This window comes from Homarus americanus, unplaced genomic scaffold (genome assembly GCF_018991925.1).
Source record: "Homarus americanus isolate GMGI-L3 unplaced genomic scaffold, GMGI_Hamer_2.0 scaffold19318, whole genome shotgun sequence".
NCBI lineage: Eukaryota > Metazoa > Arthropoda > Malacostraca > Decapoda > Nephropidae > Homarus > Homarus americanus.
The window spans coordinates 2,714,569-2,733,961 of record NW_024732238.1 but is presented as its reverse complement, the minus strand read 5'-3'; the positions used below and the strand labels follow the sequence as shown (position 1 = coordinate 2,733,961).

Here is a 19,393-nt window from a genome sequence, read left to right as displayed (position 1 = left end):
TCTCCCTGCCTCCCACCACTCCTCCCTGCTCCCCCACCACTCTTCCCTGTCTCCCACCACCTTCCTTGCTCCCACCACTCTCCCTGCCTCTCACCACTCCTCTTCCTGTCCCTCCCACCACTCTCCCCTGCCTCCCACCACTCCTTCCTGTCCTCCCACCACTCCTTCCTTTCTCCCACCACTCCTCCCTGCCTCCCACCACTCCTTCCTGTCCTCCCACCACCTCTTGCTGACTCCCACCACTTCTCCCTGCTCCCACCACTCCTTCCTGTCCTCCCACCCACCCTTGCTGACTCCCACCACTTCTCCCTGCCTCCCACCATTCCTCCCACCACCCCTGCTGACTCCCACCACTCCTCCCACAACTCCTTGCTGCCTCCCACCAGTCCTACCTGCCTCCCACCACCTCTGCTGCCTCCACCCACTTTGCTGCCTCCCACCACTTCTCCCACCACTCCTACCTGCCTCCCACCACCTCTTCCCTGTCCTCCTCCCACCACCTTCCTTTTCTCCCCACCACCCTCCCTGCCTCCCACCACTTCCTGTCCTCCCACCACTCCTTCCCTTGCTCCCCACCACTCCTGCCTCTCACCCTTCCCTGTCCTCCCACCACCTCCCTGCCTCCCACCCCCTTCCTGTCCTCCCACCACTCCTTCCTTTCTCCCACCACCCTCCCTGCCTCCCACCCACTCCTTCCTGTCCTCCCACCACCTCTTGCTGACTCCCACCACTTCTCCCTGCCTCCCACCACTCCTTCTCCTGTCCTCCCACCCACTCCTGCTGACTCCCACCACTCTCCCTGCCTCCCACCATTCCTCCCACCACCTGCTGACTCCACCACTCCTCCCACAACCTTGCTGCCTCCCACCACCCTACCTGCCTCCCACCACCTCTTGCTGCCTCCCACCACTCTCCCACCACTCCTACCTGCCTCCCACACCACCTCTGCTGACTCCCACCAATCCTCCCCACCACCCTTGCTGCCTCCCACCACTTCTCCCCGCTCCACCACTCCTCCCACCACTCTTGCTGCCTCCACCACCCTCCCACCACTCCTTGCTGACTCCCACCACTCCTCCCACCACTCCACCTGCCTCCCACCACCCTGACCTGCCTCCCCACCACTCCTTGCTGCCTCCCACCACCCTCCCTGGCTCCCACCACTCTTCCCTGTCTCCCACCACTCCTACCTGCCTCCCACCACCTCCGCTTCTCACCACCCTACCTGCCTCCCACCACTCCTACCTGCCTCCCACCACCCTGCTGCCTCCCACCACTCCCTCCCTGGCTCCCACCACTCTTCCCCGTCTCCCACCACTCCTCCCATCACTCCTGCTGCCTCCCCACTCACTTACCTGCCTCCCACCACCTCCGTAGCTCCCACCACTCTTCCCTGTCTCCCACCACCCCACCTGCCCTCCCACCACCTCCCCCGCCTCCCCGCCTCTCACTACTTCTACCTGCCCCACCACCTCCTGCCTCCCACCACTCCTCCCTGCCTCCCACCACTCCTCCCTGCCTCCCACCACCTCCCTGCCTCCCACCACCTCCCTGCCTCTCACTACTTTACCTGCCTCCCACCACTCTTCCCTGCCTCCCCACCACCTCCCTGCCTCCTCACTACTCTCCTGCCTCCCACCACCTCCCCCGCCTCTCCCACCATTCCTACCTGCCTCCCACCACCTTGCTGCTCCCACCACTCCTCCTGGCTCCCACCACCTACCTGCCTCCCACCACTCCTCCCACCATTCCTTGCTGCCTCCCACTCTCCTACCTGCCTCCCACCACTCCTCCGTAGCTCCCACCACTCTTCCCTGTCTCCCACCACCCTACCTGCCTCCCACCACTCCTCCCTGCCTCTCACTACTTCTACCTGCCTCCCACCACCCTACCTGCCTCCCACCCTCCCTCCCCGCCTCCCTGCCTCCTCACTACTTCTACCTGCCTCCCACCACTCCCTCCTGCCTCCCACCACTCCTGCCTCCCACCACTCCTCCCTGCCTCCCACCACTCCTCCTGCCTCTCACTACTTTTACCTGCCTCCCACCACTCTTCCCTGCCTCCCACCACTCCTCCCTGCCTCTCACCACTCTTCCCTGCCTCCCACCACTCTTCCCTGCCTCCCACCACTCCTCCCTGCCTCTCACTACTTTTACCTGCCTCCCACCACTCTTCCCTGCCTCCCACCACTCCTCCCTGCCTCTCACCACTCTTCCCTGCCTCCCACCACTCTTCCCTGCCTCCCACCACTCCTCCCTGCCTCTCACTACTTCTACCTGCCTCCCACCACTCCTCCATGCCTCGTCAATGGTAAATGTGCTGTTTTCACTGACTGTAAGAACAACCTTCAGTCTCAGACCAAAGCTGATACCTTCTGTCTACCATAGACAACACATTATGCTTTCAATATCTTCCCAGGCGGTAGTATCTTCCTGTTTGGTAGCTGCCTAATACCTACTACCTAGTCGCGCAGGTGTGCATGTGGGAGGTACAGGTGTAGTATCATATATCAATGTCCATTTATTACTAGTTTTTACCTGCTCGTGTGTATGTGTACATATAATTTATTGGCGCTAGATCATAAATTTTCCTGCACGGTGTGTGTGGGGCAAGAGGCGCCAACAGTCAAGCAAGGGACACCGAGTTACATACACGTGTGAAAGTTAGTGTTGTGAGCTGCTCCGTGTAAAACAGCCCGTCGTCGTAACCTGCTGCTGTGTGTTAATGCATTCCATCGTTTACGTCTAAGGGCTCATTAGATTACTTTGTCTAAGCATTAAGATATTTGTAACACTTTTTTAAAGTTTTTTGTTTACTGTCATTAAAACTTTTATAAAATAGACTGATAACGTGATAAAATTACCAGTGGCAATTTTTATTATACTTCACCGTCACTACATGGTCCTGACCGTGTTCCCTTCTCATGTTTCACTTTACCATGACCCAAGTTGTGTTCCTTCCACCAGTTACCATATTACTCGACATCAAAAACTATACTAAAAACAAAATTGGTATACACTTGACAATATTATAATACTTATTAACTAACACGTAACTTGATGTAATACAGATGATACTAAATGTTGTATGATAATTCCTTTAGCATTTTACAGGCTCTCGCTACTGTTGTCTTTGCCCACCTTGTATTTGTATTCCTCTGACTAAATAAACTTCCATTGCCAATAGCCAGAGTGAAACATTACCACGTATAATAATTGTCCAACGGAAAAGGGGAGAAACAGTGATGATTATGAGTCGATGCAGGATATTCACGCTTGTGTTAATATCCACCATGTTATTAATTGGGTGAGTAACTGTACCTATGTTTGTGTATGTGTCACCACCTCTTGTGTACACCTGCTGACCACGCGTTCACACACACACACACACACACATACACCTGGGAAGAGCATATGTGAGGTACGATCCCTCTATATATGCTCACTACTATGCTCACTACTATGCTCTCTACTCTACCACCGCTATACCACCACCATACTCACTACCAAATCACCTTCCTCCTCCTCCTCCTCCTCGTCTTCTCATACTTGAAACAAATAAATTTTACTACAGCCAGAAAAGGATTGTGGGGAAGAGGAGGAGGAAAAGGGCGGGAGAGGGCAAGAGGAGGAGGAAAGAGAGGGCAAGAGGAGGAAAGAGAGGGCAAGAGGAGGAGGAAAGAGAGGGCAAGAGGAGGAGGAAAGAGAGGGCAAGAGGAGGAAAGAGAGGGCAAGAGGAGGAGGAAAGAGAGGGCAAGAGGAGGATGTTCAGCGTATTTGTTTAACACACTGAAAGTATTTATTCATACATTGACCTATTTATGTATGCGTAGTTTGAATTTAATGTTCAAAAAAATATTAATATGAACCCAAAAATCATTAACATTATTACCTATGACCAGCAGGTACCAGACCCTCTTCCTACAGCAACCCCACGACATCCCTCCGCTTCTTAAAGGTAGGAGTCAGGTATATAGTGTTGTAGTCAGGTATACAGTGTTGTGGTCAGGTATATAATGTTGTGGTCAGGTATACAGTGTTGTAGTCAGGTTATAGTGTTGTGGTTAGGTGTACTGTAGTGTTGTGGTCAGGTATACAGTGTTGTGGTCAGGTATACAGTGATGTGGTCAGGTATACAGTGTTGAGGTCAGGTATATAGTGTTATGGTCAGGTATATAGTGTTGTGGTCAGGTATACAGTGTTGTGGTCAGGTATATAGTGTTGTAGTCAGGTATACAGTGTTGTAGTCAGGTATACAGCATGGTTAGTCTTGCTATTCTCTGCAGCACACCAAATACGGGGAGGAGGGAAGGGTGAGCATACTGAGGTACAGGATACTCGGTGGGAGGCGCAGCAGCAGGAGAGGAAGGCTGCCATGCTGAAGGGGTGTGGTAGTGAACCCTCTGAAGCCTCTCTTCTTCACGTTCTCGACCAACACCCAACTCTTGATCACCTCTTGATAAACGACGCCCATCAAGCCGTCTTCTGCTACATCGCTAAGGTGACGCTCACACGACTCGTCTCATTGCACACTTTATCACTTTCGTTACTAGTTTAACCGTAAGACATTTTTATTCTCTTTTTTTATTACTGTATTTTTAGAGCATCATTTGTACTGTTTTTAGGTATATATTCATCACTAGTCTGAGGCAATGAATGAATTTTTAACACACTTGGTTGTTCCCTCCTTATATACTGTTGTTAGTGTGAGAGATGAAGGGCCAGCAGAGATATCGAGGTTCAGACTCACCCCGTCAGCACTACATGATACGTTAAACACCCCTCAAGCCGTCCTGACACTGGCACAAGGTCTCAGCCTCCCACCACCACTATCTGAACACGACCACGAGTCCATGGCCCCCAGCGTAGCCTCATCTGTCTGGGATATACTGAGGCTCCCTGAACATTAAAAGAAAATCGGAATTTAGAGAAGATGATTGTCGGGGAATCTTAGACATAGTAATAATTATCTGGCCCTGTCCCTAAGCTGTTACTCCTCAGTGGTATTATACTTTCATCAAATTATTCCCAAACACTTTAGGTTGCGAGCAAAACCTGGAGAAAAGTTTGGGCGAACACGGTGGGTGTTTCCGCCGTCCTGAAGAGGAAACACATGCTGCAATATATGGTTAACTCTCTCATTCCCGACGAGCACCGCCAGGTATGTACACACACCTGGCCTCCATACCTACACAATACACCATCAGATATGTACCAAAAGTTTTAGCCCTTCGGCATATGTTTTCACCAAATTTCACGACGAGACTTTTGTCTTTTATTGTACACACACCTCACACATTTCTATAAAGATGTTTTTTCTATTGTAAGTAAAATTTAGTGAGTTAAAGTTGGTTAATGTTTAAACCTTTATCTCCGATGTAAACTTAATACAACTGTAGTGGTTCACAATCTGTCGTAAACTCCAATTCCTACTAAAGGAAGAACTCCTTTTCAGAAGTCTGATCTGATACGCAAGGTGGCGAACTACACCAAGTTTCTGGTTGTGCGTCACCCGTTCCAGCGTCTGTTCTCTGCTTACAAAGACAAGATTCAACCTCCTAATCCAGAGCGAGATGTAATAAGCGTTTTGTCTTATGTACAGAAACACCGGTTTAACGCCACTCGAAAAGATATTCAGTGGCAGGAGTTTGTGTCTTACATCATTGACGGCGGCTATAGAGAGAATCAGCACTGGAGGCCATACGTAATGCAGTGTTACCTGTGCGACATCCAGTATGACATTATTGCCAAGTATGAGACGCTTTTTGAGGATTCTGAGGAGATCCTACGTAGAATCGGAGCTCCAGAGTCCTTACACTTCCCTGACTATTACCCCAGCAGCACCCAAACAGAGCTGATGAGTTACATGGGGAAGCTCACCCAGGAACAGACGGACCGCCTCTACCAGATCTACCAGCAAGACTTTGAACTCTTTCAGTACACACACAACACTGAATAGATGGCCTGCTGCCTCCTACCACCACTTAATGTCTCACCACTTCTCCCTGCCTCCCACCACCCCTTCCTGCCTCTCACCCCTCCTTCCTGCCTCCCACCACTCTTTCCTACGTCCTCCACCTACGTTACCTACAGCTACCTCGCCTCACTGCCTCCCTCTCTTACCTGATAATCAACACTCCTCGCCACTGCTGTAGTATCAGAAACTTTTACACTTCCTTATCTGTTATGATAATCATCTCTCGTATTTATTCATCCCTGCACAACTTTACCTGATAACTCAGTGTGTGAGAAGTCGCGAGTTTAATATTGTAAACAATTCGATCACGTTCATATCCTGACCTGTTGCACGCATACTAACACCTTGTATCCTGACCTGTTGCAACGCGTACTAACACCTTGTACAGGTATCATCAGTGTAAACAATACTGTGGACTGAACGATGCGTAATAAAATGGCACTAATATTGGAAAACATTTATATTATTTTTCCACACAAGACAAAGTATTCGTGAAACTTGGGATAGTTAGGTCATAATTCCAGATTTTAAATATACAAAACACGATCTGTCAACACTCACCACAGTAGTGACAATATTATCTATGTACAGTATTTATGATAGAGATTTAATTTAACAATACTGAAGAATAAAAAATATCAACAATGAAAGTAACAGTTCGGGGTTTGGCTTACTTTACTGGCAAAGTTCTCTTTCAATTACTGTATACATATATGGGATGACAGTACACAGCTGTTAAGAGAATCTAAGTTACAAATTAATCCACTTCAGGAAAATAATGACTGATAGGGTTAATAATAAAGATTAGAATATCCTTATTATTAAAATCCCATTTTAATCCCATTCTGTATTATTAAAATCCCTCAACAACAATATTTAGCAAAACATCTTACAGTTAACAGTAACATCAACACTCACACCACAAATTTTATAACTTTCTTTCATTAAAATATTTCTCTGCAACAAAAGTTTCACCGTTCCTCAAAGTATCAAGAACACTCGATGGCAAGGTATCCGTCAATGACAACATCAATGTGTCGTCCAGTGATGTAGGGAAGTTGAGACATGAGATCATTGGCAAATTTAGCCTTTATGGATCATATGAAGATTAGCTCCCTCCTCCCCAAGTGCTCACCTGAAGTTTTGTCCTTCAGTTTAACCAGCCTGAAGTTCAATTACCCCCAAATTATCAGGGAGGCCTAATCTTCAGGTGATATATAAAGGCTAAAACTGTAATTGGTCTTGTTTCTGATCTTGACTCAATCACTGGTCTTATCCAGCCCTCTATTTTATTCATATGAATATAACAAAAATATTGTTCATGCACAAAATAATTGGTACATTTACCACGAGGAAAGGAAATAATGACAGCTACATGGGATTAAACATCTGAGATATTAGGATGATATAAGTTCATAATCATAAATTATTTCTTGACAGTGTTACACTTCACACAACAATTCACATCTCACAAAGATTAGGAAACCCAGTTTATTTCATCTGATTAACTCCTTCACTATGGGGGCATCATTTTAATATTATATTTCGCTAACATCAGATATATTTTATTCGACCCCATACACAGGGGGTTACACACCCTAATGCTAAATGGAGTTAGGTTAACATTATGGATACTTAATCATCAGGTAAAATAAATACCGGTATGGGTTCCTAATCTTCATGACATTTAACAATTCTTCTATAAAAGGTATTTGCATTACCAACAGGAAAATGTCTTAAAGGTTCTTCCCCCCCTACAGCCTCACAACAACCTGACTAGTCCAGCATCCATCAGTAACCTCGAAGGTAACACTCAGAGGGTATAAACAGATCAGTGGAAGGCTCACATACCCTAACAACACCATTTTAGTAACAACACAAAATGACTCTCGACATATATTCCTCATGTCCTCTCTCTCAATTTCTTGCTTAGTTTATGATCTCCAATATTAAAGTTGTCTTCAGTAGGTAGTGAGAGAGAGAGCTCACAGTGGATCCGTAACAACCCAACTGGTACTGATGTCTCCAGCTGTTATTCAGAAGAAGAAAAAAATCACAGAAAAAAGATAAATTTGTCCTTGATGTGTAAGACTGTACAACAATGGATTAATCTTTGTTATTTAATTGTGTGAGACTGCATAGTAAATAATCGAAGTCTGAGAATGATTCAAAGTTTATCATCCTAAAATAAATGGAGGATAATTGCACATTAGATATAAACAGAAAACATAAGTTATCTGAGTTTTAGTTTTATGGATTTGGCACTACAGATGCATTCAGATTGATCTGATTTGGCATGATGGTACATTATACACGGTCAGTCAAAATATGCGCACACACTGTATCATATAAAAACACCTAATAAAATAATCTTAAGCAGTTTGAAATATCACTGAGTATTCTAAAACAAAAGTTTGATAAATATAACAAAAATAATAAATCTGCATTACAATATAATTCAGCTTGTTCTTTTAATTCTTCAGTGTTCTATGTTATAAATATGTTTAAGGAATAACATCAAAACATTACCAACCAACATACTAAGTAAAATGTTATATGTATTTACACACAAATATAGTACAGCACATAGCACACAGTGAGCACATTACAGAACAAAATAAATTAACACTGTAGTTGGCACAAGTTTGATTTAATCCCTTCACTTTGGGGATGCCACTTTTAATATTGTATTTGGCTTAGATGGTTATATTCAACACAGAAGGAATCCCGTACACAAGTGGTTAATCACTCATGCAAACACACAACTTTTACCAAACAATTACACTGCAACAAGTCATGAAAAAAAAGTTAAACACTTCATACACAACACTTGATAAAAAGATAATTCAAGATAATAATCATTTAATACAGTACTCACATGCAGTACTCTATAGTCAATATGCAAAAGTCATAGTTAAGAGTCAGTCAGAGTGTACTGTAAATTCATAAGTCAGGCGACAAAACTAAATTAAACTGTCCTGTACTGGTACCACGATCAACAAGTCTTTCTCCAATGGACTAGCTTCAAACTTTTCATTAACAATTACCTGGATCTACAGGTCTAATCTTGAATGCTGTAGCAATTTATTCTGTAGACAGTAATGAGTCAAATTCAGTCCTATGTTTTTTATCAATTTGAAGCAAAACAAGTTTCATTTCAAAGCAAACGAGAGATTTCATTTTATGCACGCATGCACGCACATGCATGCACACGTGCGCTCACACACACAAATATCTCCTCATACCACACAGGAACCACATTTCATACAAGTGATAAATCAGATATGGAGAGGTTCAAGTTAGAACAAGACTATACGTACTGTAGTTACATTCACGATACTTAAATATTTTTAAGGAAGCCGAGTTGCGGGGGGTGAGAAATCTGCACAAAATTGATGGGTAACAGAGAGAGGCAGACGGACAGATGGACACATCAAAATCATTACGATGGAACTTCAAAATTTTGCCACAATGGGAGGGGTCAAAGTACAGGTAAATGCAAATTTAAAAAAATCCATACAATCATGACTTGGCCCACAGTAGTCAACTCAAGCTGTACCCTGGTCAGGTCACATGTCACCCAACCCTTGGCAGAAATATTACACAACACTCGACATTGCTTCATAATAAATCTTTAATCAAAGTAGAGCATAATTAATTAACAGTTGGTTTGCACTGTATGTGTGATATTAAGATCTAATGCTTAGCAAGAGAGCTAGATGTCTAAAATAAACCACCATACTCATACACATTCATGATGAACTATATAAATTTTCTGCAAAGTTTAGTCATGGTTTCAACTTCATGATTTAAACCATGCTCACTGGTTTGCTGTTTAAAAGCCACAATTATATGAGCCAAAATTTACGTCAAAGGATTCAATTGTTTAAGCTGTAACTGGGAACCCTACATCCCTGCCCCCATATGTGCAAAAATGGATCACAAAGAATATGAAACTTCCACTGATTATGGCTGCCGTCCCTACAGCTAACCTGTTGATGATGGCTAATTTCTGCTAAAGATGGCCACCTTTCCTACAGCTAACTTCTGCTGATGATAGCTGTCATCCCTACAGCTAACTTCTGTTGGTGATGGCTGCCGTCCTTTCAGCTAATTTCTGCTAAAGATGGCCACTGTCCCTACAGCTAACTTCTGCTGACAATGGATGCTGTCCCTACAAATAACTTTAGCTAATGATGGCTGCCATCCACACAACAAACTTCAGCTGATGATGGCTGCTGTTTAAGGGTTAAGGATTGAAACAAAAATATGGACATCTAACAGTTATCAACATCACACTGGCCTCATATTATCATTAATATCTGAGAATCTTCTTAAGTCTGGCATCCTGGTGTGAACTTCCTCAGTCATGCAGGAACTAACATAAGATAGCTGTACACAAAGTCAAGAATTACCCACCATCGACACATCGCTGCATCTTACACTGAAAACAATTTCTAACTTATGAGTAAAAACTAACTGATATGATCCCAGAAGTTCACTTCCTTGTAATACATTCTCAGTTTGTAAGGACAGACATATAAATGACAATCCTACAATATCACAACTAAATTTTCAGCAGACCAACTCCCAAGTGACATTTTTTCAGCCCAGCATCAACATCCGAGAAGAAACAATATCAAGCAGAAGTCAAAGGCATTGATGTAAAAGCATAAATGTTTCCTAATGTAGCATAAGGAACTACAACTAGTGGCACAACAACTACACTTCACCTTATACAGTACAGTACTGCAATAGCTCTCATAGTGTTAGTGTATTGTGTATATTCTGGTGATTCAAAAATAAATTGAATGAAAACAGTATAAATTAATTTCTTCAGCATGCCAACATATACAGTCAGAGTCGGCATAACGTACACCCACTTAACATTGATCCACCTAACATAAATCCACTTCACATTCACCCACTTAACCTTCTGGTGTTCAGAAACGCATTGTGTACGTTAAGTTGACACTGACTGTATGATAAAGACAGTCAAACATGCAGACCAGGAGACACTCTACACAGCCACATCTGCTTAGGTAATGGTAACACAAAGGACTTGATACATTTAACAAATTTACCCTTTCACCTTTGCAATGATTAGCTTTGAAGAAAGATCTGTCTCTAAGAAGCTTTAAAAAGGTATTGTGTAGCTGTAATGTAGTGTACTGTACTGTGTATGCTAACTTTGTGCAAGTGCTTAAGATCTTAGTTGTTGAAGCACAGAAATATATTATCACAAATACTATTTCTATGTTGAGGTTTACCTGAAATTGTGGATTTACTAAACTGTCTAGTTAGATCAATAGATGGGCAGATTTTCACTAAAACAAAAATTAATAATAAACAAAAAATTATAAAATAAATAAATGATATTAAAAACTTTCAGTAAAAGTTATTAGTACATGACAACCATATATGAAACCATTTGTAACGAGCTGTTGTTGTACAGGACTGTGCCAGCCACAAATAATAATCACTTGATTAGCCAAGACACAAGAGGTATGTACTGAACCGTATAAATTGTGCAAAAATTTCCCTTTCAATGTTAAAAAAATCTTATTATTTTCAAAATGCAGGTTATTTACATTTTATTTTAAACTAAAGCTAATTGTAATACATAAAATCACTTTCTGGTGAAGTGAATAATTTTGATACTTTATATTTGATGTGTTGATGTGGACAAGTTTTTGGAATTTGAGTTTTTTTTACTGTATAAGAATTTGTATATATGTACACAGTTTTAATTACCATAGAGGTGATGCTTAAAACCCACTACAGTACCTATCAAGAGGCTCACAACACACACAACCAAAGATTCTCTCAACATGAAGGAGAGGCACAGTAACACTTAAAGAGAACTATGGAAGATAACATTACTAAAAATTATTCTGACTGAACATACTTGTAGTCGAACTCATAATAGCATTCCTCTAGCTGCAAGTATGTGTGACTGAATTACTATGTGCAAGACTGTCCTCTTGCCCAGCTCACCTGCCGGCCACATTCACCTGCTGCTGGTTGTGCTGCCGTTAACGCTTCCTCCTCCTACACCGAGCTCCTCCAACTGAAATGCAAACATTGGCCTCATTACTCCAAACCATTTCAAATTGTCAAAGTTCACAAATTAACACAATCCCATTAAGCGTGAATAATGAACCCATACGGATCAGTATTCAATAAGGTTTTGTGGATTAATTTGTACTGTAAAAATTCCTTAAAAGCATCAGAGACAAGTAACACCTGACAAATTATAAGAACTAAAAGACAAATCAATCCCTACAGCTGTAAATAGGGTCACCAGGATACAGCATAGGTCAAGGTCATAGTGTATTGATGGAGAAAATTTAGTAAATATCCTTTGCATAACAGTGATACAATGCACATTTAAATAACAATAGTATCTTAAAGTATTCTAGAAATCAACTTGTAATGGGTTAAATTGCCACATTCTAGTAACACACTCTCTCATATCCATATACTCAGCACAGAACAGTGACTATATGCCCCAAAACCAAACGACTCCTTGCATGGAAAAAAAAAATCAGATAAAAGAGTTAATAATATGCTAATACCTGTACTGTACTTAACCCCCTGCACATGGGGTCCCCTCTGAGTTGAATAAAATTGTTTGGCATTAACCAAATACAATATTAAAAGTGGCTTCTCCATAGTGAAGGGGTTAGTGGAGATAGTCTACTAACACTTTGTGTTCAGGGTCCCCCCTGAGCTAAATAAAATTGTCTGCATTAACCAAATAAAATATTAAAAGTGGCACCCCAGTAATGAAGGGATTAAAAATATCCCACAACAACAGGATGGACAACTGACACACTCATGTAACATTACCTACTGAAATGTTGATTAAACTGAAAATATATACAATACAGTATACATCTTCAAGTTAAAACTAAAGACAAATATAAATTCATTAACAAATTATGGTTTAGTCACTGGTATATTCTATTAAAATTTCAAAGCATGTGATTGGTGTGCTATGCTTGTCAGGAATGTTAATAGCTTTGTAAATGGGTAAAACAAAAAGTAAGACTGAGGGGTATTATAATACTGTCAAGCATTCAATAAAACACAGAAGAGCATGAAGAGTAACTCATAAGTGTCAATATAAGGACAGAGTAAATCATAAGTGTCAATATAGGCAATAGGAGTAACTCATAAATGTCAACATAAGCAAGAAAAGTAACTCATAAGTGTGAATAAAGGTCAAAAGAGTAGCATGGGTCACTTACAAGCCAACAAGTTATGCATCATGACAATAAAATACTACTACATATACACAGACAGGGGCTCACAATTCTCTTATTAGGCAGCATTTATTCTGACTTACAGATAAATTATAAAATGATCTGGCTCCTGAAAAATTTGCTGTAGATTAATGAGGTCTCTTGTGTGTGCACTGCCGAGCCATTATGCCGGGCGTCCTAACACCACCATCTCGTAAACGAAGTGAAAAGTCAATGGAGAAGGCTGTGGCACGAGAGATGTCACCAGCGCTGTATTATACAAAATCACCACTACAGTACAGATGTTCCTCTATTTACAAATGAGTTATATTCCTGTGGCTTGTCTGTTAGTCCATTTGTTTGCAAGTCCAATTTTACTCATGTAGGTACCGAACATATTGTAAAAAATAAATAAATAAAAGATTTACAGCACAGATATACCCCAATAATACATTGCCCAACAGTATACCTTACCAGTCTCTCACAGTATCTTAATGTTAAAATAGATAATATTAATTTCTGAAGACAATACAATCCAGATCAGGTTCATTTGTATATCTGAACGTTTGTGGGTCGAATGGTAAGTAGAGGAGCAACTGTACGCTGTTGTATTTCCCTAAAATTACACTCATACAAAGATACATTGAATATAATACAACTAAAAATTATCATGTTACGACTGTACTGTACCACCACACATTGTTCCAGACAGCAAAAAGCCCCTATAGTGATGTTTGTGAACCCTCTAGTGATGTTGGTGAACCCTCCAGGGATGCTTGTGAACCCTTTAGTGATGTTTGTGAACCCTCTAGTGATGGTGGTGAACCCTCTAGGGATGCTTGTGAACCCTCTAGTGATGTTTGTGAACCCCGGACACACCTATTTTCACTCAATAATAACATGAAGTCATTATTAAGTGAAGTCCCCCCTCATGCTTACCTCTGCTTCACTGTCAATACTGTCTTCATCATCAGAACCGTGCTCAGAGGGGGCAGGCGTAGTGGCTCTTGAGGAAGTGGGTGACGGAGGTTCAGAAAGAGGTCGTGGGTAGTTGAGTCGACCGGCACCAGCCGCCTCTTCCACTGCTAACTCAGGATACACCAGACGGAGGGCATGCTGGCGAGCTTGTCGATAATACTGAAAGAAAAACATGAGATTCATCTTGATATCTTGTTTTATAAATAAATCAGGATCAAGCAATTCTACACGATGACCCCTGCCAGGCCTATGAGTGCTAACCTCCGACTGGGGTTTAAAAATTTTACAAACTTGATATTGTAATTATATTATCTTTCACCTTCATACTAAGGCCCTAGTAAGACAATATCCATAAAAGGAAAAGAAGTAGAGAGTTAGTTTTACTGTCGGCATAACACGAGATGCTCTGATCTGTTCATTTGGTGACACTTGTTATCAAGCACTTGAGCTTGATCAACCAGCCCACATCCAGCTCACCTCATTAGCTCAAAGGAACGAGGGAGAGATGGGGAGTTGCTGAAGCCCAAAAATAATTTTATCAAATTATTAAGAGGCTTGTAAGTGATGTTAATAACAGAATGGACCAGAGCATCACGTCATGTTCACCAGCAGAACTCTCAATCCTCTTTTTTACAAAACTGTTGAGTGTCGGGAGTGTGAGGGTCATCTCTTCAGAACTCCTATGAAAGGATAATTACCGAGCCAAGTATCCTCCAGTCCAATAGTTCAGATAAGCGCTCGGTACGATTCCTCTGGATGATTCGTTGTCGACGATTTAGCTGCACAAATTCGAACAAGTTTTGGGCTAATTGTCGTACTGACTCCTCTAAGCCAATGTAGCGACGATCAATAATGTAGATGCCATAACTCATTGGGTCTGCTATATGTTCTGCCATGAAACAACCAAATCCTGAAAGAGATATAAGATTATTAGTAACATTAATATCTACAAGTTTTTTACCAATCAAGTTTCAAAATACAGTACAATATAATATTCCTTAAATATTTTAGACAATAGAATGTAATAACCATCAGAGTGGATTATAAATATGCTCAGGTGAAGAATGCCTAGAAAGACCCTACAGCTAACATCCACTGATGGTGGCCGCCATCCCTACAGCTAACGTGCACTGATGATGGCCGCTGTTTAAGGGTTTTGACCCTGTAGACCTTACCTGATAAGTTGGTAGTGACTGAAGGAATGCCCATAACAGTACATTCAGCAGGAGTGTAGCCCCAAGGTTCATAGTAGGAAGGGAAGACACCCAAGTGACACCCACGGACAAATTCTTCGTAGTCCATACCGAAGAGAGGATTTGACACGGAGAGGAACTCGGGATGGAAGATAACCTGGTGGGAAGAAGGGTCCCTGACATACACTCACTCCAGAAAGTATCTTCAAAGTGGGATCCGATGAATTTCAAAATGAACGTTGTGACTCCTGTTGTCTCCATAGTGTTGTCAAAATCCTTCGTCAGTTTTGTCATATTGTCTCACATAAAATCATTTAAGATAATTTTTGGAGTGGTTGTACTTGTCTTATCAAATATCAATACCTATGACAGAGTTCATAGCTTGTCATAACACAGGCAGCTTACTAAGGCTTCTATAACTAAACTGTACTATAATCACAAGCCATACTATCAAAATCTTTCAATGACTCAATTCTAAAAGACTTTTATTCACAATTCACTTAATATTTTCAACATTCATGAAGCACACTGTATTCTTCTCTCACCTTGACTCTATCGTGGGTGTCGTTAAAGAGGTGACACCTACGAAGGGCATTAAGCACCGGGTCTGTATGGTCGTCGCATACATTGTGAGTAGTGATGGGAGGGAGGGTTTCTCTCTGTGCAGCATAGATACACCTCTTGAGTCTCACCGTTTCCTCCTTAAGCAGTAACTCGCTAGCCTCAGGTAGACGGCCTCTGTTTTGCAAATGTAATTAGATTTATGTACAGTATTGTCAATCATTACTTGTGAATCATTACTTGTGAATTATTATTTGTGAATTATTGTGAATCATTATTTGTTTACTTGTGAATCGATCTTTGAGAATCTTTACTTGTGAATCATTATGTGTGAATTATTACTTGAGAATAATTACTAGTGAATCATTAATTGCAAATTATTAATTGCAAATAAACACTTGTGAATAAACACTTGGGAATTAACACACGTGAATCATTACTTAGGTGAACAAATCTTTGTCTGACAACCATAATAAAACACTTAACAAAGATTCGTAAATGCCTGTCCCAAAACATTATGTACATATACTGTATACAGTAATGGGAAGTTTGGAAAACAATCTCTTGCTACAGGAGTGGATTGTATTCATAGTCTGCCTCGTACAGGGTCATTTTTTCTACTCGAGAACTTTAATTGATATTTTTTAAATGTTCTTCACACTGGTCAGACTTTCTCCTACTGATTTTTACATCCCTGTTTACTGAACATATTAAAATAGAGTCATAATTTAGGGTTTCTCAAATATAAAAATTACCCTTTGTAATGAAAACTGGTTTGAGGTGTCATAATATATTGTCCTGTACACGGTAACAATGTCTAAAATGAGTGAATGTTGCTTGTGTGAGGTATGGAGGTAAGATGATGGATACTGGGAAACAGTATTGATATGAGGTCAACAGTATATCTGATGTAGTGATTGCTGAGGAGAGGAGAAGATGGATGACTACAATTCATAAGAATAAATTAAACCATTTTGAAAGGTTATACAGATACTGGAACTATTTCAGGCATGTCAAGAGGAGGAGACAGCCTTGGCCACCACACTGCTCCATCTTAGGACAACACGCACGCACGCACGCACGCACGCACACACACACACACACATTATAAATGACGTGATCAATATTTTTTTATAAGTGAATACTGTACGTACATTAACCAAACTGAAGGGAAATATTCCAACACTTACGTAAGACAAACTTCATACATGCGCTTCCCAATCTTGGCCTGAATGTCGTGTATAGTGTCGCGTAAGGCCTTAGTGATGGCTTGGCCTCTTAATGACTCTATGTTAAAGTTGTTGGTCTTGGCTGGGAAAATGATAAATGCTATCACAGTCTTATCTGTTCCACTGGCCTGCGGGAATCAAACAAATAAATGACAACATAAATATAGACAGTGGTAATGGAAGATGCTCAACTTAAAAACAATTGTTATAGACATTAACCCCTTGTGTATGGAGTCCTCTCTGAGCTGAATAAAATCATTGGGCATTAGCTAAATAAAATATCAAAAGTGCCATCCCTGTAGTGTCGGGGTTAAATTAATTCAGCAATATTAGGAAGTCTTGATATGACCGGAAGACCTATATGCTTTAAATTCATAAAAAAATATTCTAGGACATGTAGACCAATAGATCGATGGGCATCACTGCCAACAAAACTGAGCTTTATTAAGACACGGCAAACCCAAAGGTCCCCAAGTCCTAATGGGTCCCAAATTTGATTTTTTTTCTTTTTTTGACAGCTACATAAACAAAAACTAGAAATTAGCTGAACTCTCTCTCTCAACCAAACTGTTGCCATAACAAGATAAGAGGAATTAGTTGTGATGAATTTCTTCTCTTTGGTCCCTCCTGGTAAAATAAATTAAGTAAGTTACCGACACATTTATGCCATGGGGAAATAAACACGAAGATACAGGCTACATCCACGAGCGCACTTGCTTAGGGCTGACTGTGAAATGAGGGCGGCTACCAGACATATGAGGCAGATAAGAGCCTACTCTAACAGGTCCAGGTCCTATGTGTATGTTCTCTGTCCTGATCTGTATGATCTCAAGTGAAAAATCAAAACTTTTTGGAAATATAATGTTCATACAAACATTAGTGTATTTAAACCTCGTACGGTATAAAAATTTCCTATGCATATTTACATTGCTAAGAGAAGCAGTGTTGCTCGGGAGAGCATCAAAGGCCATTGTGTCAGGAGAGATGGCTCCATTACACTGCTTTTTAAAAAATTTTCAACACATTATTAAGAAACATTTTTTTTTTAAATTATAGCAGACACCCTGTACAGTACAGTACTTATTTTAAACATAGGGTGAGGAACACAACTCGTGGTCCAGCCTCTTTCAATGCAGAGATTATAAAATGCCTCGATACATAACACAACAATAAAATGAAGTGTGGTAGCAAAGGAAACACAAGCAGACATTGGCAATTTTGTTCTTGACTTGTGTTTTGACCTTACAGTCTTCCTCAGTTGAAACCAGGAAGCATCAATTATCTCACCTTCATGTAGTGGTTTAACCTAGCCAGAGCCTCGATATAGAGATCAGCTCCCTTGTTGCCAAACTCGTAACGTCCAGCAATGAAGAAATAGAGAGTCTTGTCGAGGTCAAAGTCCATGAACCTAAAAAGGTAAAAAGTAACCCTTAATCTTTCTTCTTCTTTTTTCCAAGTAATAAACTCAATCCTGTAAAAACACTCACATGACACAGATAACTTCACACCCTCCCTCCTTCTTAAAAACAGATAACTGCAGTGGTGTCAGGCCTGAAATATTTCTTATGAAGTTGTGATATCTTAAAGTCTAGTTGTGAACATACAGTAATAGCCAAGTGATGTCTTAGATTGCACACTCGCGCCAAAAGTTATGTTTACGGAGGGGACCGATAAATTTCAATAAATATCGCAACTCCTATTGACCTCGGTAGCATTAACAAATTTTTTTGTCTATTGTGTCGTGTTGCCTCACATAAAATTCACCAAGATACTTTTTGGAGTGAGTATACTGTACAGTACTACCTTATGTTACTCACCCATAAAAATGACCTCTAATAAAATCATTAATTCTCTCTTTGGATAACGCATGAAGGTTCTGGAACTCGTGGAGGGCAGCAAATTTCTTCACATTTAGTCCATTGGGTGTGATAATGTCTGGCTTGCGTTTGAGCAGATGCTCAGCTTCGACTCCAGTGATTTCAGAGACTGTGGTGAAGGTGTGGGCTAGGTGGGCACAACACCTCTCCATGCAGTACCTGTGGTAGATGCCTCTCTTCCCTGCCTCCCCATCTATATCAAACTATAAGAAAAACAAAAGATAATGTGCTAGTGCATGCAACACTTCATACTTAAAAATAATTTTCCTTGTGGCATCATCCATTATAACAGTGAAGGTGGCAAATAATAATATGACATGCCTCAAACAACT

General features: G+C 41.4%; 2 protein-coding genes across 10 annotated transcripts in view; one reads left to right on the top strand and one right to left on the bottom strand.

Moving 5' to 3' along the window:
• Positions 1–2,627: 2,627 nt before the first annotated feature.
• LOC121868302 (carbohydrate sulfotransferase 11-like) lies at positions 2,628–6,431 on the top strand. Of its 7 annotated transcripts, none has more exons than XM_042368761.1 (6): positions 2,628–2,716; positions 3,187–3,306; positions 3,905–3,957; positions 4,286–4,500; positions 5,041–5,160; positions 5,455–6,431. In XM_042368761.1, the coding sequence occupies exons 2-6, from the start codon at positions 3,245–3,247 to the stop codon at positions 5,956–5,958; spliced, it is 954 nt and encodes a 317-aa protein (XP_042224695.1). In that variant the 5' UTR covers positions 2,628–2,716; positions 3,187–3,244; the 3' UTR covers positions 5,959–6,431. The 7 variants fall into 7 exon arrangements, with proteins under 7 accessions (XP_042224695.1, XP_042224690.1, XP_042224694.1 ...); XM_042368756.1 differs by having other exon boundaries at positions 3,902–3,957; XM_042368760.1 differs by having other exon boundaries at positions 2,629–2,662; positions 3,902–3,957.
• LOC121868301 (glycogen [starch] synthase-like) overlaps positions 6,419–19,393 on the bottom strand; it is a 31,315-nt gene continuing 18,340 nt past the window's right edge. The window contains exons 5-13 of one of the 3 annotated variants that reach the window (XR_006089369.1): positions 19,002–19,264; positions 18,472–18,592; positions 17,146–17,312; positions 15,940–16,132; positions 15,377–15,551; positions 14,900–15,111; positions 14,163–14,360; positions 11,885–12,046; positions 6,419–8,005 (exon numbers count right to left, since the gene is read on the bottom strand). Coding sequence is in view for 2 of the 3 variants with exons in the window: in XM_042368754.1 (XP_042224688.1) it covers positions 11,987–12,046; positions 14,163–14,360; positions 14,900–15,111; positions 15,377–15,551; positions 15,940–16,132; positions 17,146–17,312; positions 18,472–18,592; positions 19,002–19,264 (1,389 nt within the window). In the remaining variant the exon portion in view is untranslated. Of the gene's footprint in view, positions 12,047–14,162; positions 14,361–14,899; positions 15,112–15,376; positions 15,552–15,939; positions 16,133–17,145; positions 17,313–18,471; positions 18,593–19,001; positions 19,265–19,393 lie in introns of all 3 variants that reach the window. The other 2 variants (XM_042368754.1, XM_042368753.1) reach the window with 2 other exon arrangements.

Excerpts from the sequence above, each read along its gene's own strand:
- LOC121868302 (XM_042368756.1), top strand. The coding sequence starts at position 3,245 with ATGATTATGAGTCGATGCAGGATATTCACGCTTGTGTTAATATCCACC. Across the intron at positions 3,307-3,901 it reads TCCACCATGTTATTAATTGG|CAGGTACCAGACCCTCTTCC; the intron begins GTGAGTAACTGT and ends ACCTATGACCAG. Across the intron at positions 4,501-5,040 it reads TCTTCTGCTACATCGCTAAG|GTTGCGAGCAAAACCTGGAG; the intron begins GTGACGCTCACA and ends CAAACACTTTAG.